The sequence below is a fragment of the Apteryx rowi genome, unplaced genomic scaffold (assembly GCF_003343035.1).
Source record: "Apteryx rowi isolate R43461 unplaced genomic scaffold, aptRow1 scaffold_139, whole genome shotgun sequence".
In the NCBI taxonomy this organism is placed as follows: Eukaryota; Metazoa; Chordata; class Aves; order Apterygiformes; family Apterygidae; genus Apteryx; species Apteryx rowi.
Genome location: NW_020447630.1, coordinates 1,378,780 through 1,398,559, shown reverse-complemented (window position 1 = coordinate 1,398,559; position 19,780 = coordinate 1,378,780). Strand labels below are relative to the sequence as shown.

The 19,780-nt window shown below is 37.4% G+C and overlaps 1 protein-coding gene across 8 annotated transcripts in view; it reads left to right on the top strand.

The window, feature by feature from the left end:
* FCHO2 (FCH domain only 2) overlaps positions 1-15,743 on the top strand; it is an 86,080-nt gene extending 70,337 nt beyond the window's left edge. For 6 of the 8 annotated variants that reach the window (XM_026057337.1, XM_026057336.1, XM_026057338.1 and 3 more), the window contains 7 exons: positions 4,637-4,748; positions 5,380-5,535; positions 7,788-7,920; positions 9,190-9,389; positions 10,440-10,504; positions 13,032-13,196; positions 13,434-15,743. In XM_026057337.1, coding sequence (XP_025913122.1) covers positions 4,637-4,748; positions 5,380-5,535; positions 7,788-7,920; positions 9,190-9,389; positions 10,440-10,504; positions 13,032-13,196; positions 13,434-13,456 — 854 coding nt within the window. In that variant the 3' untranslated portion in view covers positions 13,457-15,743. Of the gene's footprint in view, positions 1-29; positions 4,610-4,636; positions 4,749-5,379; positions 5,536-7,787; positions 7,921-9,189; positions 9,390-10,439; positions 10,505-13,031; positions 13,197-13,433 lie in introns of those variants that run through there. The other 2 variants (XM_026057340.1, XM_026057341.1) reach the window with 2 other exon arrangements.
* Positions 15,744-19,780: the final 4,037 nt, after the last annotated feature.

The following is a 19,780-nucleotide window of genomic DNA, read 5'->3' as shown; positions in this document are numbered from 1 at the left end:
GTAGTAAGTTGTTCCATTTGTGAGTCCAGTCTAGGTACTTCAAGCATCCCTTGAAATACCTGCTTCTAAATGACCCTGAGAGACGGAGCAGCGGATTTGATTACATTAATCTGTTGATTTAATTATAGCATGTTCTTTGGTGAAATATTTTGCAAATTAAAATACTGTATGAATTCATATTTGGTGTGCCGTATATCCATTCATCAAGCACAACATGTTATCATGTATTTTTCTGGAAGATGCTATTGTATAGGTTTAGAAATGTTTTTGGATACTAATAAGTTTGAGTGAATATACTTGTTACAAAAATGAGTTATTTTTATGCTTTTTTTGTTATTTTGTTATTGCTGTTTCCAAAAAATGAAACTGATAAATCTTTTTCTTCAATAGTGATGTATGTGAGCTAAACAGAGGTTAGTAAAAGCAAAAACATGGAAGAGATGAAGATGAAAAGCAAGTCAGTCTTCATGTGCTGCCACTGATTTCAGAATGTTTGCTCATGTATTCACAGGATCGGAACTTTAATTTAAGTCTTTCAGTTTGATAACCAGTGTTGGCTGTATCAAATCTCAAGGAGACTTTTTAACTTGTTTCTTTAGCAGAACTGAAGGAAGTACAGTGTTTTATTCTTGAACACTAGTAGCACTTCAGTGCTAAGTTAAATCAGACTAAGTTAACAGTCAGTTATCTGCAAATACATTATTGATGCCATGCCCTGGCTCAGCACCTCAGGAAAGCGGGGGCACGGCTCCCACAGGGAGTTGTGCATTGGCAGCCGCGCAGCTGCTTCTGCACTGTGCCAGGCCTGAGCGGGTGAGCTCTGCCCGGCCTGAGCAGCCTCAGCGCTGCCACTGTTCTGTATCAACCGGTTTCCCAAAGAGACCTGAGAAGCAGCAGGTAGATGCATCAAGATAACTGATTTTTGGATGCAGTCAGCTTCAGTCCATCCAGGCTCATTTCCTCAGGTCTCAGCACTGGTGGCCAGAAGTCGGTGGCCAGCAGCATTAGTAGCTCTAGATCCGTCTGTCTGCCTGTGTGGGTGTGCGTGTGCGTGCACAAGACCCTAAGAGGAGCCTGGCAGCTGTGCTAGCAGCCGTCCGGAGATGGGATGGGAGGAGAGGCTAGGAGGGGAACAGTGATAGGGGGAAATGATGAGGGGAGGAAGGAGGTAAGACAGAGGTGTGTGCTGCCACGGAGGTGTGAAAAGGTTAGTGACGTGGCCTAGCACAAATATGCAGGGCCAATTCTGTCTGCAGTGATTGTATGAGTTAATCCTGGAAAGCTGGGAAGGGCAGTGCAGATGGCTGAATGACGTGGGGGTGTGAGGACATACTCTGCACTATTGTCTGTATTATATGGGGGTTTTTGCACAATCCAATGTTTCCCTTACCCCATTAGTTCTGAATAATGGAGAGTTCACTATAATTATCTTGTTCCAAGGGAGCTTTTAGGCTTGTATAAATAGAACATCTATTTCTTTATGCTTTACTCTTATTTTCATTTGCGTAATATTTTTATATATATTAAATTGTTTAACATCTATTATTGCTTGAAATATTTCGTTTTCTTGCAATGTTTTGTTTCATTTAAATATAATAGAGGATGATCTTTTGATTGGAACACTTCCTACAATTGAAAAGCTTTGTGAGATATCACCAGGTATTGTACTAGAAGCAGACTTACACGTTAACTAATCATCCTAATGCACTACACCTAATAAATTTGTATTTATTTTGACACAGTTATTCCAGCTATTTCTGGTGTCTGACAGATATAAGTAGCTTTAAAGCTCAACTACTTAACAAGTTATATGTTGCTGTAATCATCAAAAGTTGGTATAAGCACTCTTACACATGTAATCTTCCATCCCCCCAAAACAAGGTGAAACTTGGTCTTGTGTCCTTAGTTTTGTATCACTTCTTTCATTCAAGAAAAGGGGAGTATATTGAGGTTACTGTGACAGTCCTTATTCTCACAAGACAAGTAGGTAAAAACTTTTTTGTATTTACATCTAATGCAAAGCTGAATTGAAGATGCAGACAATATTTTTTATATTTTTTTATTTTCAGCACAGCAGTTTTGCTATTATTAAAACTGCCTGAATCTTTGCTCCTAAACTGAACTAAAACCATTTGATCAGATTTATTCAGTTAATCTTGCTGCCTTATTTGCCTTTGATATGACCAATAATAGGGTTTTATTCTGCAGTTTTGCTACCTCTTCAAATGTGTCAATGCAACTGTTTCATGTGCTTATGCCATCAACTCTTGTGCCAGCACAGCTGACGGGCTGCTACCTGAGGTCAGGGCTGGGGCGGGAGGGAATCGAAGGCAGCTTTGCTGGTGCTGACGACACATCCTAGGTTTGGACCCTGCAGCTGGGCTGTAGCCTGAGGTGGAGCAAATCCGTCTCCCCGCGGTCCGGTGACGTCCCATCCGCCAAGAACTCGCAGCAGGAATGGGGTGCCCTGAAGCAGTATATTGCTGCGCTGCGTTGTTAGGCTTGTATTTTCAGCAGCAGGACAACAAAATGATGACTTCCAGAGTTGATTTCAACATAGTTATGTTTGTTACAAGTTGTTGGTTTTTAGAAACCTTAGATCTTTATGAAACATAAAGGGCAAGGAAGAGTGCGGGCAGGGCAAATAAGAGAAGCCGTCTCATTTGTAGTGCCTTGGATGCATCTCAGAGGAATGCTTATACATGCATATTTGTTTTGGTGTTCCCAGAGGAATGTGAAAATAGCCTTATTCCTGGTAAACTGCACTCTTCAGGCAGCCAAGAAATTGGTATTTGTCTCTAGCAATGTAATTATATATTTGTGTTACTCTGCACGGTTTTCAAATATCAATATAAATTTAGCTACAAGAATATAAGAAGAAAAAAGATTTTAAAATAATTTATAACTCTGTAAAAGATCGCCTACCATCTGCTCTGCAGTTGTCTGTTGCCCCTTAGTAAACTAGGGGGAAAAGACAATGAAATACTAAGGCAGCTGTGGTGCCACCAGCTTGTTTGCCTGCATGCTTTGACTTTGGTGCAGAATACGTCTGCAGTTCAGTACTTCACTAAACAGAATTTAATGAATAGATCTGATTGTTATTAACTCATGATTTTATCACATCTTTGGTTTTTGAAATCCTGATTTCTGGATTTCTAAGACTACTGAGAATCACAGCTTTTACTGCTAGTTTTCAGGGTAAGAGGGAAGACTTTGGAAACATGACCCATGTGTACTTTGAAAGAACACACAAAAATGACATACTGTTCATACTTAAAGTCAGTGTTTTGTAGCCAGTGTTACAATATTTCTTTCATCTAAGATTTTCTGGTTTTGAACATTGGAGACTAGAGCAGTCCTGTGGATCTAAGAAGGCCGAAATGTTATACTAAGGGATTTTTTTCATGGTGCTGAGAAGGGTTCAGAACATTTTACTACCTTAGGCAAGAAATGAGGTGGGAGACTAAGGTATGATAGTAGCAGAATGAGACCAGCTCCCTTCTTTTACCCTCCTTTTGTTACTTCTTCCACTTATCCCTGATTTTAAGCATAAAGTCTCCTATTAGACACTGAAGAACGAAGTCTCAGCTTCCTCTGTGCTTCTGAAAGAGCTTAGAAGAGGGCACAGCCGCTATTTTAAAGTAAACAGGAGTAGTTTGGCATTGGCAATATCTTATGGAAGCATTTTGTTTCTCCTTTATGGCACAAAAGAATAATTTCTCTCATTTTGCTTATGGAAAGATTCTGCCTCCTTTGGGATAAATATACTACATGACACAGGCCTGTTCAGCAGCAGTACAAGAAGTTAGTGTAATGCTCTCCACTATGCTGCTCTGCTAATAAAAAGATGAAAAAAGTCCCATGACTTGCCAGTTTTGTCAACTGTACACACAAACTTCAAAAAGCCTTAACGTGAGGTCAGAATTGATTTTAAGCTTTGAACTGCAACTCTGCTGTGTATGCACAGGCACCTGTGAAGGCTGACGCAGGCCTGGCAACTGTTTGCCTTGTAAACTGCTGCATATTTCCCAGGTGCCTCTGAGCTATACCCAGAGTCTTTACTAGGTAAACATTAAAAACCTTTGTAAAATATTTTTCCAACAATTTCTGCTTGGAGATTTTAATCGCTGTTGTTTGCTGAAATAGTTAAAGAATGCTCCATAGTTCACTTAGGTGGAGTAATATTAATGTATTTATATTTAAGTTCATACAATAATTGAATTCTTGGTATTTCCCTGACCATTTTATCATACATTTGTCCATACAATAAGCATACAGTAGGGATTTTATTTTTTTAAAGTAATACAGTTAATGTCTAATTTCCTTTGGGTCTGTTGACTTCAGTTTCGCCAGTGGCCATTTTAATGCAGTGTTCCTCTATCGCATATGTATTTCCTTGTGTCTGTCCATTTACAAAATGTCGTACTGATAGTCCTGTTCTCTTAGGCTGCTGAGCAGTGTTTTCATGGTGTGATTGTACTGTACTATGTTTATATTTTTCTACACACTTTTCAAGTAATGCTTCAGACTCTATTTGATTGTAGTAACCTTGTGAAAATGACAGATAGAGTGAACCATTTTGAAATCTATTGATAAGCGTTTTTAAAATTAAACCTATAAACTGTATGTATTCTAGGTGTTTCGCGTGGTCCCAGCCCTGTCAGCCTTGGAAACCAGGACACCTTGCCTGTTGCAGTAGCCCTTACTGAATCTGTTAACGCCTACTTTAAAGGAGCAGATCCCACAAAGTTAGTTAAATAGTGAATTGTTTTGAATGTAACAAGTTACAATAAGAAAATACACTGTTTATACTTAAAACATTTGGGGGGAAAATATACATACATTAGAAGGGGGATTCACAGTTTTTTCCCCCCTTGTGTAAGTGACAGCAATAGCTCATAGCTCTTTATTGGCCTCCGTACCACTAGGAGTTAGTATATCCCTGCTGTACAAGAATATAGTCAATTTGTAGAAATAAACTGCTGATGAAAATGAGAAGGGATTTTATTATTGTTCAGGTAGGTGCTATATGTAAATTCAGGCATCTGAAAGCACCTCATTCACTCTCTCACATCCCTTGCTATGCAAATTAGGCCTTGACTAAGCATAGCTGTGCCATGTTTTCAAAGCCTGAAAAATATCCACCAAAACTACTGTATGCTTAACCAACTCAACTTTTTTCTTTACGTATAATTTCATCTGATTACCAAGTTGAAAGCGATAGTACATTGTCACAGTGCCAATTACCCTCATTTAAAGTTAATTTTGTGTTTTAAATTCAGCTCAGATTCTGAAAGTACAGTGATTTGCTTTAAAATTAGTATTAAAAATAGGCAGTTAATGCCTTGCAGTAAAACTGATGTCCTCATTCTCTTCTAGATGTATTGTGAAGATCACTGGTGATATGACAGTATCATTCCCAAGTGGAATTATTAAAGTCTTCACCAGCAACCCATCTCCAGCTGTACTGTGCTTCAGGGTAAAAAACACAAGCAAACTAGAGCAGATTCTTCCAAATGCACAACTTGTATACAGGTTTTGTATTTTTTTTTAATATAATTGTAAACCACATGAGTTTAAAATGTGAATTGTTGTATACTTAAATCAGAATTCTCTACAGTCTTGTCAAATTGCTTATATATAACTATTAACTTGATTCCATGAACTAATCTTTTTTAGCTCAGTTTCTCTCCACTGCCACTTTTAAAAATCTCAGTGATGACTGGACTTGAAACTAGTACTTGAATATAACAGGAGACATAAAAATAGTTTGCAAATACAGTGGTGTTTTTTACATGCATTTCATTTTTTTTTAATCAAACAAACTATAGGAACAAACAACATAATTACAGATACAGAGAAAAACTAGATGTCAAAACTAGGACACTCTTACATTGTCATATGGATTTCTTTATACAGGAGTAATGATAGTAAGATTAAATGATGAAATAGCAGCCTTAAATGGAAGACAAGTAATAAGAGCTAGGCCTAATCTTATTTGTCACTTACTAGTGTATTTTTTAAGCCATATCATTTTTACAGTAGATGAGATCCATTGTGTAACTATATATCTCAAGTGTATAGCAGCATGCTTTGGAGAATTCTTAAGAAACAAAGACATGGGTTTGGTAGAGTAATTGTTTAAATTGCAACATTTGGACACCTTTTCAAAAAAATAAAAACAATAAAATCAAGTTGTAATTATTAGCAGAAATCTATTTCAGCTGAGCAGGTTCTATTGCATTTAGTGGAGAAATCATTTGGAAACCAGTTAAACTTCTGGGTGCTGCATTTCTAAAATGCTGAAATAGCTGAGCCATATGCATCTRTTCTTGTTTAATTTCATTTTGATCATTCATACTTAATGTTTCAGCATGCAAAATTATTTATCACTTTTTATCATAACAGAGTTTATAACTGAAATGTTAGCAGAGCCTTATCTGTGTGAATTATATTGAAAAAGTGTATTGTGGAAGAATGTGAAAATGTCTAGTATTCTTGTCCAAGTGTTTGTAATGTTTCACCTTTAATTAGAAAGGATGCATGTAACGGGTATTTAAGTAGTTAAACACATATGGTAATAATTTGACTTTTCATCAAATACTGCAAAGGCTATCATTTGCTTAGCATTCATAGAGATGAAAGGTTTTAATGGGAGTGATACGTGTGGAGATGACAATTTCTGTTTTGGATTGAACTTGGATGTGGAGCAGCAGGAGGATTTTACTGCTGGTTTCATTTATTTAAGTTGTGGAAACACCCCTTAGGGATAAGTAAGTGTTCATCTATGTATTTTACTACAAATGGAGACAGCATGAATCACAACACAGTATTGAGAACCAACTCTTAAGTAATTGCACAGGCTACTGGTATGCAAGTCCCTGTTCTGGGGCATTCATACCACTGAGATTGGATCCACTGTGTGCCAGGTGCTGGTCGTCAGCTTCCCTCTGCACGCACGCTCTGCAGGCCTCCTTAGGGATGTAGGTCTTCACTGTATCCGCAGATGTTCAGCGGAGCTTTGTGGTTCTTAAGTGATTTGAACTTTGTTTCTGAATCACTTTTCTTAAAAGCTTCACCCTTACAATAAGCCTGATGCAACCAGTGCTGAAAATATTCTCAATCTGCAAAACATCCTTTCATGCTCCAATAGCTCAAAACCAGGATTCTTCATGTGCACTCTTAAATACATACAGAAATGATATGATAAATGTAACTAAGATTGAATGTATCTATCACTAGTTTGAGATAGTTATTGAAAATAATTTGAAAATTGCTTTCAGTTGATAAAATGTAGAAAGCTTTGACTTTACAAGTATGCGAAGGTATGGAAATGCACATACAGCACAAATCTTAATTCAGTGCATTAATGATGTTATGCCATAACCAAAACTGATTATGATTTTACAACTTATTCCAAATTGGATAATACTCCTTTTCAAAGACTCCTTTCATCCTCTCCTCCCACACATCCTCACAGCACCTGTTTGTATTAAAAATTTGTTTTATTGAATGTAAAATCCAAATGCAGCATTAACTGCATCTGGTGATGCAGATCATCACTGGAGGAAGCTGACTGTTCCATGACCTGGAAGGAAATTTCTACCAGATACAATAAGCAGTTAATTTGCCTTAATATTTAGGCAGGTACAGTTATGTGTTATAGAGCATTAGAACAAATTCTTGTTTGAAATAGTGAAGAACTGGAAAAGATCTAGGATTAATTTTAGACATCCAAAATAATGAAACTCAATGTTGCAATCTGATTCCTGTCTTTTTCTATGTAGTGATCAATCACAAAGTGACTCCAGTACTAAGGATTTCTGGATGAACATGCAAGCTATAACTGTCTACCTCAAGAAATTATCAGAGCAGAATCCATCTGCATCCTATTATAATGTGGATGTTTTAAAGTATCAGGTAAATACTTTTTTCCCCTTTGGAGTTATATAAGAACTCTGATATAATTCGTGTATAGAAATGAAATATAAAAATTGTTCTTTACTTGCTAGCGTGAAGATGAACTGTCATCCTGCAGCTGGGTGATTCTGAGTATGTCACTGTTTCCAGCCCGCAGGGTCTGCCCAGGCTTTGTGTATTTTCTTGTTGTGCCTTCTCATCACTCCCTGGGAGTCATGACTTGTTTCAGCTTGCTCACACTTCACTCCAGTTCATGTGTGCAAGCTTCTAATATTGCTTCTTTAGGTATCTGTTAGCAAAGTGAAGCTTTACACTGAATTTAAAGGCATTTATTTGAGGAAAAGACAGACTCACCCCAAAGGGAGGACAGGGATTTGCTAGGCCTGCTTTGAGATGGTTCTACTGCTGAATCCACTATCTCTAAATCAAAAAACAAAAGAAGCTAGCCAGTGGAGCTGTTAATGCCATCATAGTTTTCCACATCCTCCCAACAGAGCATAAAATCTTGGCATACTGAATATATAAAGAGAGCATTAGGTACATGGAGAATTCCTGAGGAAGGTGGAAGGAACAAAGAACATTTCCTTGGATTGCAGAAATGAGTATTGTGAGAGAATGAGGTTTATTTGAGAACTTTAATGGTGGGGGAGAATGAGGCATTGGCATGCAGAGAGGCCCTGGCAGATGGAAGCAGTTCTGGCCTGGCAAGGAAGGGGGCCCTGGGCTGCAGCAGATTCCTCAGGCAGATTAGCAGGATTGTAGAGGTGCAGGAGGCAGTAGCATGAGCTCAGCTACAGAAGCAGCAGCATCCAACCCTCCTGCAGCAGGAAAATACTGCTTTTAATGGGCAAGAAGTGTTTTGCTAGCTTCCTAGCAAATGACAGGTATTGCCCTCTGCTGGTTGGGCAGTTGAATTGCTGTGGCACACAACGGTTAAGGATAAGGTCGTTTTGCCCCAGCAATGTTTCTTGTGTGAAGCAGAACATAAGACAAAAACACAGTTACTTTGATTTACAAAAGCCAGGACAGGAAAGAGCTTCATGGGCCAGAGGAAGGTTAATTTTTTAATTTAAAACTAAAAAGAAAAAAGCAGGAATTACTTTAGCCTACAGCAATTTTTAGAATTCTGAGATTAGAAGCTCAGAAGCCAATTGTTCTCTTGATCTTGTGTCAGTATTTGGGATTGTGCTTGTCACCATCATTCCATAATTCTGCCCAAAAGTAGAGAGATTTTAATTAAGCTGCTTTCAATGGTTTGCTCTTTTACAGGTATCTTCAAATGGCATCCAGTCCACTCCGTTGAATCTTGCAACTTACTGGAAATGTAATGCTAGCACTACAGATGTGAGAGTGGATTATAAATACAACCCCGAGTCTATGACTGTGCCTAGTATGCTGTCTAATGTACAGGTTGTGGTACCAGTAGATGGAGGAGTAACAAACATGCAATCACTTCCACCTGCAAAATGGTATTATCAATACTTTTATTTTTATTACTTCAAACTCACGTTAGTGTATTTATTAGGATTGTAGACAGCCTGAAAAATCTTGCTAGAAGAAAGAGCTAATATTTTTTTCTCCTGATAAAATACATAGTATCAGATGTTTAGGACATTGTTTTGGTCCAAAACAGATCACATACAGTCAGTTCATATAAACTAAGTCTATATGCACCTATTCCAACCTGTATAATAATACAAGCCCTTAGGAAGTTTTCAAGGTTTGTTTTCTTTGGGCCAATAGACAGGGCAGGTATTTTTAATAACATGATTTGAAATCAAAAATCTCTTAACAGTTAGGGGTGTGTGTGTGTATGGATTGTCAGAAAAAGCAGAAGAAATGCAGTTCTTAAAAACATTTCTTGATCATTTTAACTTAAATACTAGCTGCTAATTGAACTTGTGTTATAAGAAAACTGAGTAACGGAAGAGCTCCTCATAAACCAGGTAGCACTGGCACATGATTCAGGAGTCATGCTGGCTGGCTGACTCCCAGCTCCCTGCCACCACTTTCTAAGCCTGCAGGCCACTTAAAGCAGCGCTTGAAAGTGAGACGCAGGTCTGGGAGGTACAGCCAGGAGTCTCACATGGATGAGAGCAATCAATCACCATTGCTTCCCCTCATGCCACCTTCATGAAGATGCGACCTTCAGCCTGGTTCCAGGGTGTTGGCGCATCCTTACCCTGTGAGACCACAGAGGTTTTTGAGTTGTGGAGCACTAACTTAGGCTTAGGACAGTGTTAGCTGTATAAAGAGGCAGTGAGTACATCTGAGCTCTGCTCTAAGCTCAGATGCAATGCAGAAGACACACCCTTATGTTCTCCTGTTTGCTTTGTTTAGTTTTCCACACACTAGTTAAAATTGTTTAAAAAATTGTTAAGTTAAAATGATAAAGTATTTTTATAAACCTCCATTTAGAGATGTAACTTACACATACATGGTCTGTAAGGTACTGGTGTAAGTCTAGGGAATTAATATTCTGAAAATTGATATTTATAACTAACCTAGCTTTCTTACAGGAATGCAGACCAGATGAAAGCTTATTGGAAAATATCTAGCATTTCAGAGAAGTCCGAGAATGGGGGCAAGTTTCATTCTTTGTTTTGTTTTCTTATACAGAAAAATGGTAACAGTAAAAATGTAATCATTTTAGCCTCCACTGTCTCATGCCTGCTGACACTTCTTCCCGTGCTCTATCCTGTTTGGCAGTTCACCGTCTTCTCAATGAAATTCCTCCTGAGAGATTCCATTCACAGTGAGACATCAAAAAAATACAATTAGTTTATTAATTATAAAAGAAGAAATAGCGAAACTACTTGAAAGCTGTTTAGTAGCTGTAAAATAGGACCTAGACCAGTTAAGGAAATTATTGCATCAATGCCATTTGGAAATAAGCAGTTATTCAGAGAAAAATACATTTAATACCTGTTTTCCACACAGTCTGACAATTGAGATAGATAAAGCAGAAAGGGGTGAGCAGAACTGTAAAAACAAAACAAAACAAACAAACAAAAAAAACTGTGCTGAGACAGGCTTAGATGTAGGTGATGCTTGACCAAAATTTTGAGGGTCTTTGTTTTGACCATACACTACTCCCAAAGAATGGATCTGTGTAAATCTGCTCAGAGTGGTAATTCCTAGCATTTTCTAAGGTACCAATAGTTATCCTCTGCACAGTTGCCCTTCCCTGACATCCAGCTGATGTCATAGCCCCTCTAGCCTTAGCAGATGCAATGTTTTTCTAAAGTAGAAAAGCAGGGCTAAAAAGGAGGCACCTTATCCACAAATCTTCTGTGGAGAAAAGGGCTTGTGGTGTAAGGGAAAGGCCTTTAGCCCTGTTATGACTGTAATGAAAGACATTATGAAAGCACAGGTTTGCTTGTAAATATGATGGGTTTCATATAGGAACCACAAGCCTGGAAAGGAAAAAACCTCTTCCAATGTGCAAAGCCCACCCACCCTGTGGCAAAGCCTAGAGAACTCTATTGGCAAGTAAGGAAAAGGGGCAGAGAGTCGCTTAGTCATTCCAACAAAACCATGGGGAATTCGATCTGGCAGGTTACTGCTGTAGTCTGGTACATTTTATCAGTCACTGACCTCACAGATCTTTGCCCTCCATCTTCCATTATTACTGTGTGGGGACATCCTTTTCTTTTTTCCTTTTCCAACCTGGAACTTCTCTTAAAAATATATATATACACACACATATATACACTAAAACATGAATGCAGCCAGATGAAGAGCTGCTGCACACCAATAGAGCTGTATAAACTAGGCTGCCAGTGATGCAGATCACATCTCCCATGCAAGCAGATATGTGCAAGCAGACTTGCATATATTGCACTGCTTCTGCTGTATTCCCTTCTCTTCTCGCCATCTTTCACCTCATTTTATTTGAGCATAAATATTTAGTAATCAAGACCCAGTGTTTAGAGGAAGTAATACTATGCCAGTCTTAACATTTGTGGAAGCGAAGGGACAAGTTATAGAAACACTGTTAATATAGAGATATATCTCTTTAAGTCCTCTTTATTCTAGTCTACAGGGTGGTAAAATATGTTTTTCTTACAGTCAAATACAGTATGTGAGCTGTCATTGCAGTCTAAGATAAAATATAAAACCAACATACTTACAGTGCAAAAAAAGTTCCGATTTACCCAAACTGATTGACCTATTGGAAGAAATGAAACTGATCTTAAGCCAGATTTATCAAGAGCAAGCTACTGCACAAAACATTTTAATCCATTAATTCCTGCATTTTCCTCAGTAACATTTCAGTTACTAAATTTCCTCCTCATTTAATAGTTCCTATCAACTGGTAATAGCAAGTTGTTTTAAGGAAGTACAAATGCTTGACTTTCACTATTCCATTACTAATTATTTAAATCTCATATTTTTTTCACACCTTATAGTGCAAGAACAAAACAATTGTTTAGAACTAGAAAAAGGGAAGAATTTAGATTCACCTTCTTTTAACTAGAGAAGTGTATTTAAAGTAATTTTGAACTGTTGCTACTTTATGATGTTGCTGAAGTGAACTTTGCCAGTTTATAAAAGATCAACTGAAGGTTTTGAAAAAATGTGTTTAATCAGGCTTGTCTTTATCAGAAAAATAAATAAGAATTTCTTTCTACTGGGTGCGTTACTGTTTAGATGCATTTCTTCCAATGGAGCTGGTTTTGTTCATGTAGATTCATCCAGACAGATCATACTCTGATGGGCTTTCAGATCCACTAACAAAAGTACAACCTAAGAGATAAGTGGTGTTAAACACTTGCAGACCAGCAAGCATAAACAGTAATTATAGGGACCAATTTCATGTATTTCATGTAATAAATTAAGAGACTACCAGGCTGTCTGGTATACATATTCTTCTATGAGTATAATCTTGTAGAAAAGTGTACTACTTCTCGCTAAATCTTTCATAAGTCCTTGTCTTAGGCAGACTATCGGGGGAAAAAAATTGTGCTCTCATCTCTTACAGAAATTTATGTAGGCCTGCCTGTAGCAGCAGATATTAAAGATATCATGTTAGTTTTACTTCTTACTACTTAAGCTTTGGGAGACTGTCTTGCAAAACAACCAGCCTTTCAGTTTTGTTGTTTTTATAGGTTCTGGATCCCTCAGGGCAAAATTTGAACTTTCAGAAGGACCCAGTAAACCAGCAACACTCGCAGTGCAATTCATTAGTGAAGGAAGCACCCTTTCAGGAGCAGATGTAGAGCTAGTAGGCACCGGCTATCGGCTTTCCCTACTCAAGAAGAGATTTGCCACTGGTRAGACACTGACATGCTTATATATTCAAATTAATATGATTTATTCTATAGCACTAGATTATAAAATATGAAAATGTGAAGTAAGTGATACATAAATAGCTACTCTTCCTGAAAATATGCCTGAAAACTGTTTCACAGTTTTTTGTTTTTCCATAGTTAATGAAACTGTTCCCAGGAAAATACTGACAAAATCTGGTTTATCTACTGACTGTAAAAAAAACTACCTTTATTTTTCAGGACGGTATATGGCAGACTGCTGATGAACCTGTGAAAGTCAYTGGATCAAAGGAGTGCAAGTAGCTCACTGCCCTCTCTACTTTTCAAACACTATTTTAACATGCATTAATTTTTTAAAATTTTTAACTTACCTTGAGGCTGACTACAGAACAGAAAATGCACTTTTAAAAGTCATTTTGCAAACTTTTTATTACTTTATAATAGCACTGAAGTGAACTTCAACACTGTCTGTAAATGATCAACTGCAATATTTGGGAAAATCTGTTAAAATTTTAGTAAATTTATATAGATGAAATCAAAATAGTAATCATTAGTTCTAATGAAAGTATGAAATTGTATGTCATACTGTAAACATTAAACCTAAAAATGTAGAAGAGCAAGCAAGAAATATTTGAGCTTTCCATAAGTAATACTCAGTCATTTTTCAGATTCTTTAATTGCCAATGTTTAAAGAAAACAAAGGCAAAGTCTCACAAAATTCTTCCATCTACTTAATGTGCCATAAAACTGGTTGAGTTAGAGATGTGTAAAAAAAAAAAAAGTAACTTGATGCCCATGTATCATATATTAATAACATGTAAGTTGTTTTACATAGTTTTTTTTTTTTCCCCTAAGTGCAATGTGTTACAAAATTGCAAAAGACAGAAGAGATTTACTTCTGCAGTTAGTAAACTTTATGGGCGTTGTGATTGTTTGAATTAATGCTGTAGATTTAATTTATTTTTATATGAATTGCATAACATTTGTGCCTTTAAAAAAAAAAAAAAGTGCCTATCCAGTTTGTTATTCATGTGCCTCACTTCCTTTTTCAAAGTTTGGCTCTTCCATAAAGAAAGCATGGCGTTTGTATAATACATACAACTTTTATAAAAATTCCTTTGACTGGGATTTAGAAGGGAAATAACTGGAGATTGTTTCATAAGAGGTTTGAAAAACTGAATTACTTCCTCATGGGGTAATTGCAATAAATGCAGCCATATTAAAGGTAGACGCATCATACAAGACTTTGAAACTTCAGTATAGTAACTTTAATGTCACCAAAGATGAGAATCCTGAAAAATCACAGAAAAATAGTAATATGAAACTTTTAAAGGCAAACAGCATTTCCCTTCACTTTGACTAAGTTTTTGGAGCTTAAGTGCTTTTGGGGTTGTGATGTGAATGTAAATGTAGTACTTTGGGAGGAATAGCATTTTAGAAAAGTATTTTTTGGCAGCAGGATGACAAGTACTGCCGTTTGTATTAATTTAAATTTTATCTATAACCATCAATTTTATTATTTGTATTGTCATCTATCTGCTTTCCACAGCCTAAGCACAAGGAATTGACACATTGGTAACATTTTTTAAAGCAAGTCACTAATTTAGAAAATCTTTTATGTATTTGTACTATTATTGTTTTCTCAATGCAGAAATCAAAAGTATTGAGGCAAAACAATTTTATAACCTGTAAATGGGAATTTTATACTACCATTTTGAGTACCAGTATCTATTTCAAATTCTCTATTAAAACAACAAAACTTGCTTGAACTAATTCATACAAAACCAGTAATGAATCGGGCTGTTGAAGCTTTACAAAAAATAAGCTTTGTAGAGGCTATGTAAATCCTAACGTATACTATACACTTTGGCAGACGAGATTTCCATTGTTAGCATTAAGCACATGCTGTACTGTAGATCTGACTGGAAGAGTACGTACAGCTCTTAATTTGCTAATCTTTTTGAACGGTGAAAATAACGTTTCTAACTCATATAAAATGGTACAGTCTTTACTGGAATCTTAATTGTAATCTGCTTTGCAATCAAACTGAGTTTAACACGACAACATTTTTTTACTGAAAACCCAAAACTATATTATTGTTTCTAATCAAGTATTACTTTCATTTCTAAGTTAAATGAAGTAGTTATGTTTCAGCACTTTTGAACTAGCCTTCATTCAGGTGATTAAACATACATTTGCATTGGGTGCAGGTTACAATTTTGAAGCCATACAAGTTTATATAAACTTTTTGTAAAGAAATTCAAAAACAATGTAAAAAGTACATGTAGCTATCTGATGAAAAAACGTATGTAGCAAGCTGGCTCTTGCTTGTGTATACAGCAATATCCTTTGTAGCTGCCTCCTCTTAAGAAAATTAATTTGTAAACACAACTCTAAAGGATCTGAATTTTTATGGATTGTTACTACGTCAGACTGTAAATTAGAACATACAAGTTTATCTTACAAAATTGTAAATACTTCTGATTTTTCATAAAATGTAAATTTTAAAGAATTTTGCACCCACAATAAACATGTAATATATAATTTAAATACTGATTATATTGCTTATACTTTTGAAATCAGTGCCATAGAGTTTGCAGGCAATAAGATAATAGAATAAAAATATCCCTGTATTGACTATTTTTAAAGTGCTAATTGATTTGCAAGTGATAAGTGGTGGCAGAGATGACAAGAACTGTTTTATATATTTTAAAATTACCACAGATGATTTCTGCAAAGACTTGCAACTTTACTAAACTGGTATGCCTAACTAATAAGTTAAATTAGGCAAAACTGCAGATTTGTTTATCTGAAATATCCTGACTTTGTAGACATTAGCTAGCTTCTAGCTGCTTTCTCTAAATTTCATAATGCTGTGAAATGCTATATATTCCCTAATTTTATAAACATATCTGTTTTACACACAGGAAAAAATCATTAGCAATATTAAAGTAATTCTTTCTTATTCCTTATGTTTCATCAGTCCAAAAAGAACAGATTACTTAAGTACTACTTAGACTAACAGTCTATGCCGAAAGTGTCAGCCTAGAATACTCCTTAAAAGCCGCAAGCAGAGAAACAAAAGTTGAAATTCGACAAATATATATTTGAACCAGTTTGCTTCCCACTAATCCCAGACTCTCCAGTTTAATAAGCCAAACTTATTAAACTGACTTTCTCAGCTGGCTGAGTATCATTTCAGTAAGCACCATTCTCGTCATGCTGGGAAGTAGTAGTCCAAGGCTTTGATTCTCGTCTTCTACTGTAAGGCAGGAATGCAGAACAGGGGAGGTGCCCAGCTGTGTCAGACGAAGGGGTCCCCCTAGCCCAGGGCTCTGTCTCACCAATGGCAGAAGACAAGACCCTGCAAGGAGAGCTCACCACCCGCCGCAATCCGTTTTTTCCCTCCTCTCACCCAGCATCCTTGGTTACTGGTTGGGGATATAAGAGGGTAGGGCTGTGCTCAGGCCTTCTAGTATTCATTTAACTTAGCGCCTGCAGTGCATATATTGGCCATACTCACTCAGAGATCACAGCTCGGGCACCCAAGTAACACTTGACCTTTGTTATTGTAAGCCAGTGCCCGCACACTACTTGCAGCTACTGTAAACTGGATTCATACTGCTCCAGCAGGTCTGTCATTATCTGACTAGATTATCAGTTACCTTTTCAGGGATAATCAACTGCCTCTACCACTGCCAAATAATACTTATGTAAGGTATTTGAAGGAGCTAAAATATTTGATTATCAACTCCAACAGCGTGGGAGTAACAAATGTGGTGGGTTTTGTCATCTGACTAGAAAGTCTTGCATCATGCCAAAAAGCATTACACTTCAAGTCTTGCATGTTTGAGAGGCTTAAGATAGGCATCTTAATATCTGTGTACTTTTTGTTTTCTTGGAATTGCTTAGGTAATTGGTTTGCATTTCAGTTGTCATGAAAGGGCAATTTTACTTTAGAGCATGCAAGGAAAAAGGTAACTCAGGAATCCTCCAAGGATAGACTAAGCCAAAAACAATTCAAGATACTAAAGCAGCAAATAAGTATATTAAACTGTGTGGTGCTCTTGACTGCACTGATTACCAGGTCTCTTAACTGAAAACTTACTTACTTAATGTTTATCCTCAACTCTTTGCATGTTATTACACTATTATTTCTTCTCAAACTCAATTTGACCTCCACATTTACTGACATATTGATTAAGTTCTCCCTTAGTTAATTCAATACCAATAGAAACCACACACTCTTCAAAGAATAAAACAATCTTAGAAACACAAGGGGCCTCTTCTGGGTTAATACACACTTAATACACAAATTCTGCATTTTCCCTCTCTAGTTTCACTTCATTTTGAATCCATGCATATTTGTTTCTTTCCATTTTTAAATCTGGGATGGCTATTTTAATTATAATAACCTAAAACATGATTTTTATTTGCCATTGTCCCAGTTTGTGTTTCTTGTTAAAAGCTTTGTGTTCTATGACTCGAACTTTTTTTTCCTTCCTAAAATATGTTTATTTAAAAAAACAGGATAACATGCTCCCTCCCACACCCGTAAGTCATGACAACCTCACCATCCTGATTACCATTCAACTTTTTCCTGTTAGCATCCCCCAATCTCCCTTTGAATCCACCTTCTAGAAAACATGACTCAGGAAGTGAGCACTTCTGTTGCAGAAAGTTAGCAGTGGCAACGTGTTTGGTGATGACTCTTGTAGTCTTCTGCTCGGTTCTTTCTTCACCATGGTTAAATGAAGCAGCACATTTCTACAACAGTTGCTGATTTGCCCCTCTAGCTGTCCCCTCCTGCCTTTCAATTAGATACAGTCCCTATATAGTATATACAGCTTCCACAACCTCCCATTCTCCGCTGCTGTCCTTGCTAGCATGCATGAATAGTCATCACTAATACAGAGTTATTGAACATCCAGTTGTTAGTGCTGTTACGCATTGCATTCAGGCAAGATGCATGAACACAACTTTAAAGAAAGCTGTTAGTTACCTTGTTTGTGCTGCACTCTGTTCCTTTAGAGCCTTAAAGGGCTCTGGATTTTGACAGAGACCTTAAGTCCAAACAGGTACAACTGCCAGACCCTGACTAAGCACCAGACCTTGTTCCTGAATGTATGTTTCTCCTCTGCATGTCAGAATCCCTCAGCCTCTGTGAACCAGTCCCCTCATGCTTCTGAGCAGTTCCTGCACTCAGCCCCCACACTAAGTACTTGCATTTCTCCTTCACAGGACAGTCATGTTCTGTGATCTGTCATCTTCACAGCTAGCCCTTGAAAGTCTCATTAGCCTATTCCCATCTATGGGCCAACTGCTGCTGCAGCTTTTCTCCTGCTGAAATCACATTTCAGTGGTCTGAGTCACTCAACAGGCTGGATATCCACTTCTAGTGGAGAAAACAATATGTGATAACCCAGGTGACAGAATGAATTTAGTTTTATTTAAGATTCTACATGCAGAACATTGCTCTACTCAGAATCCTATCTTGTATACCTAGGACAAGAAACAACCTCAGAAGAACACAATATTACTCTTGACATATCTTCTGTAAGTAACAGAGAGCAAACATTACACTCCCAGGAGACAGAACTGGGAAATTATGTGAAAAAACGAATGTGGGCTCCAGTGTTCCCTGCAGTTTTTACCCTTTAGCTTGGGGGGGGGGGGGATAAGTATCTAACACTCAACTCTCCCATAAATGACTTGGAAATTCAAAAAAAGCAAGATGATGAGGCAGTAAAGCTATTCTTTTGTCTTGCTTAGGAGATCCTCAACCTTCCCAATAGATAAAAGCTGGTATCTTTAATAAACTGGGAGAAGCAGGGTATCTTCCCTCACAGGAATTGCTGCTCTGTCCATGTAACTGTGAGCTGGGCCTTAACATTACTGCACGAGCTGTGCTGATCAAGTGTGGGGAGCACAGTTCACCTAAGCATCCTTCTTTGCTTCCAAGCAACAATGAGTTTCCTTGAGGGAAAAGCAGGGAACCTGTATCCCCATTTCCCTGACCAGTTAACATTTCTGGATTGCTCAAGGTTGCAGCTCCTTCTCCAGCTGATCCCCAACAGATGCCACAGAGATGTACTAAAATTCAGATCAAGAGTTTGGCAAACAGCACCTTCAGCCTTTCCTCCAAGGGATCATCCAACTTAAAACAGGTTTGCAATGACACTGGAGGACCAGATGATCTCTAGAGGTCCTTTCCAACCCCAACCATTCTATGACATGTTTTTATCAAAAAGTGTCAGGAAGCAGTTCATTTACACAATGTTTAGGCAGCAACAGTTCAATCTCCTAGTTGTCAAAAAAACAACAGTTGTCACAAGTTACAAACAAGCTTTCCAAAAATGTCACATCTTTCTTAATTTGGTGACTCTAACCTTGGCACCAATTTTGAGCAAAAATCATGCAGAGTTTTACCCTTAAGGGATCAGTCCCAACCCAAGGGAACACAAACTCAAGCTATACCTCCTATTCAAGTCATCAGTAAAGGTAAATATGCAATTGTACCAACAGATAGCAGTAGTATCCAGAAGATGTGTTCACTACTTCAACTATGCACCATAGTCTATCAGCCA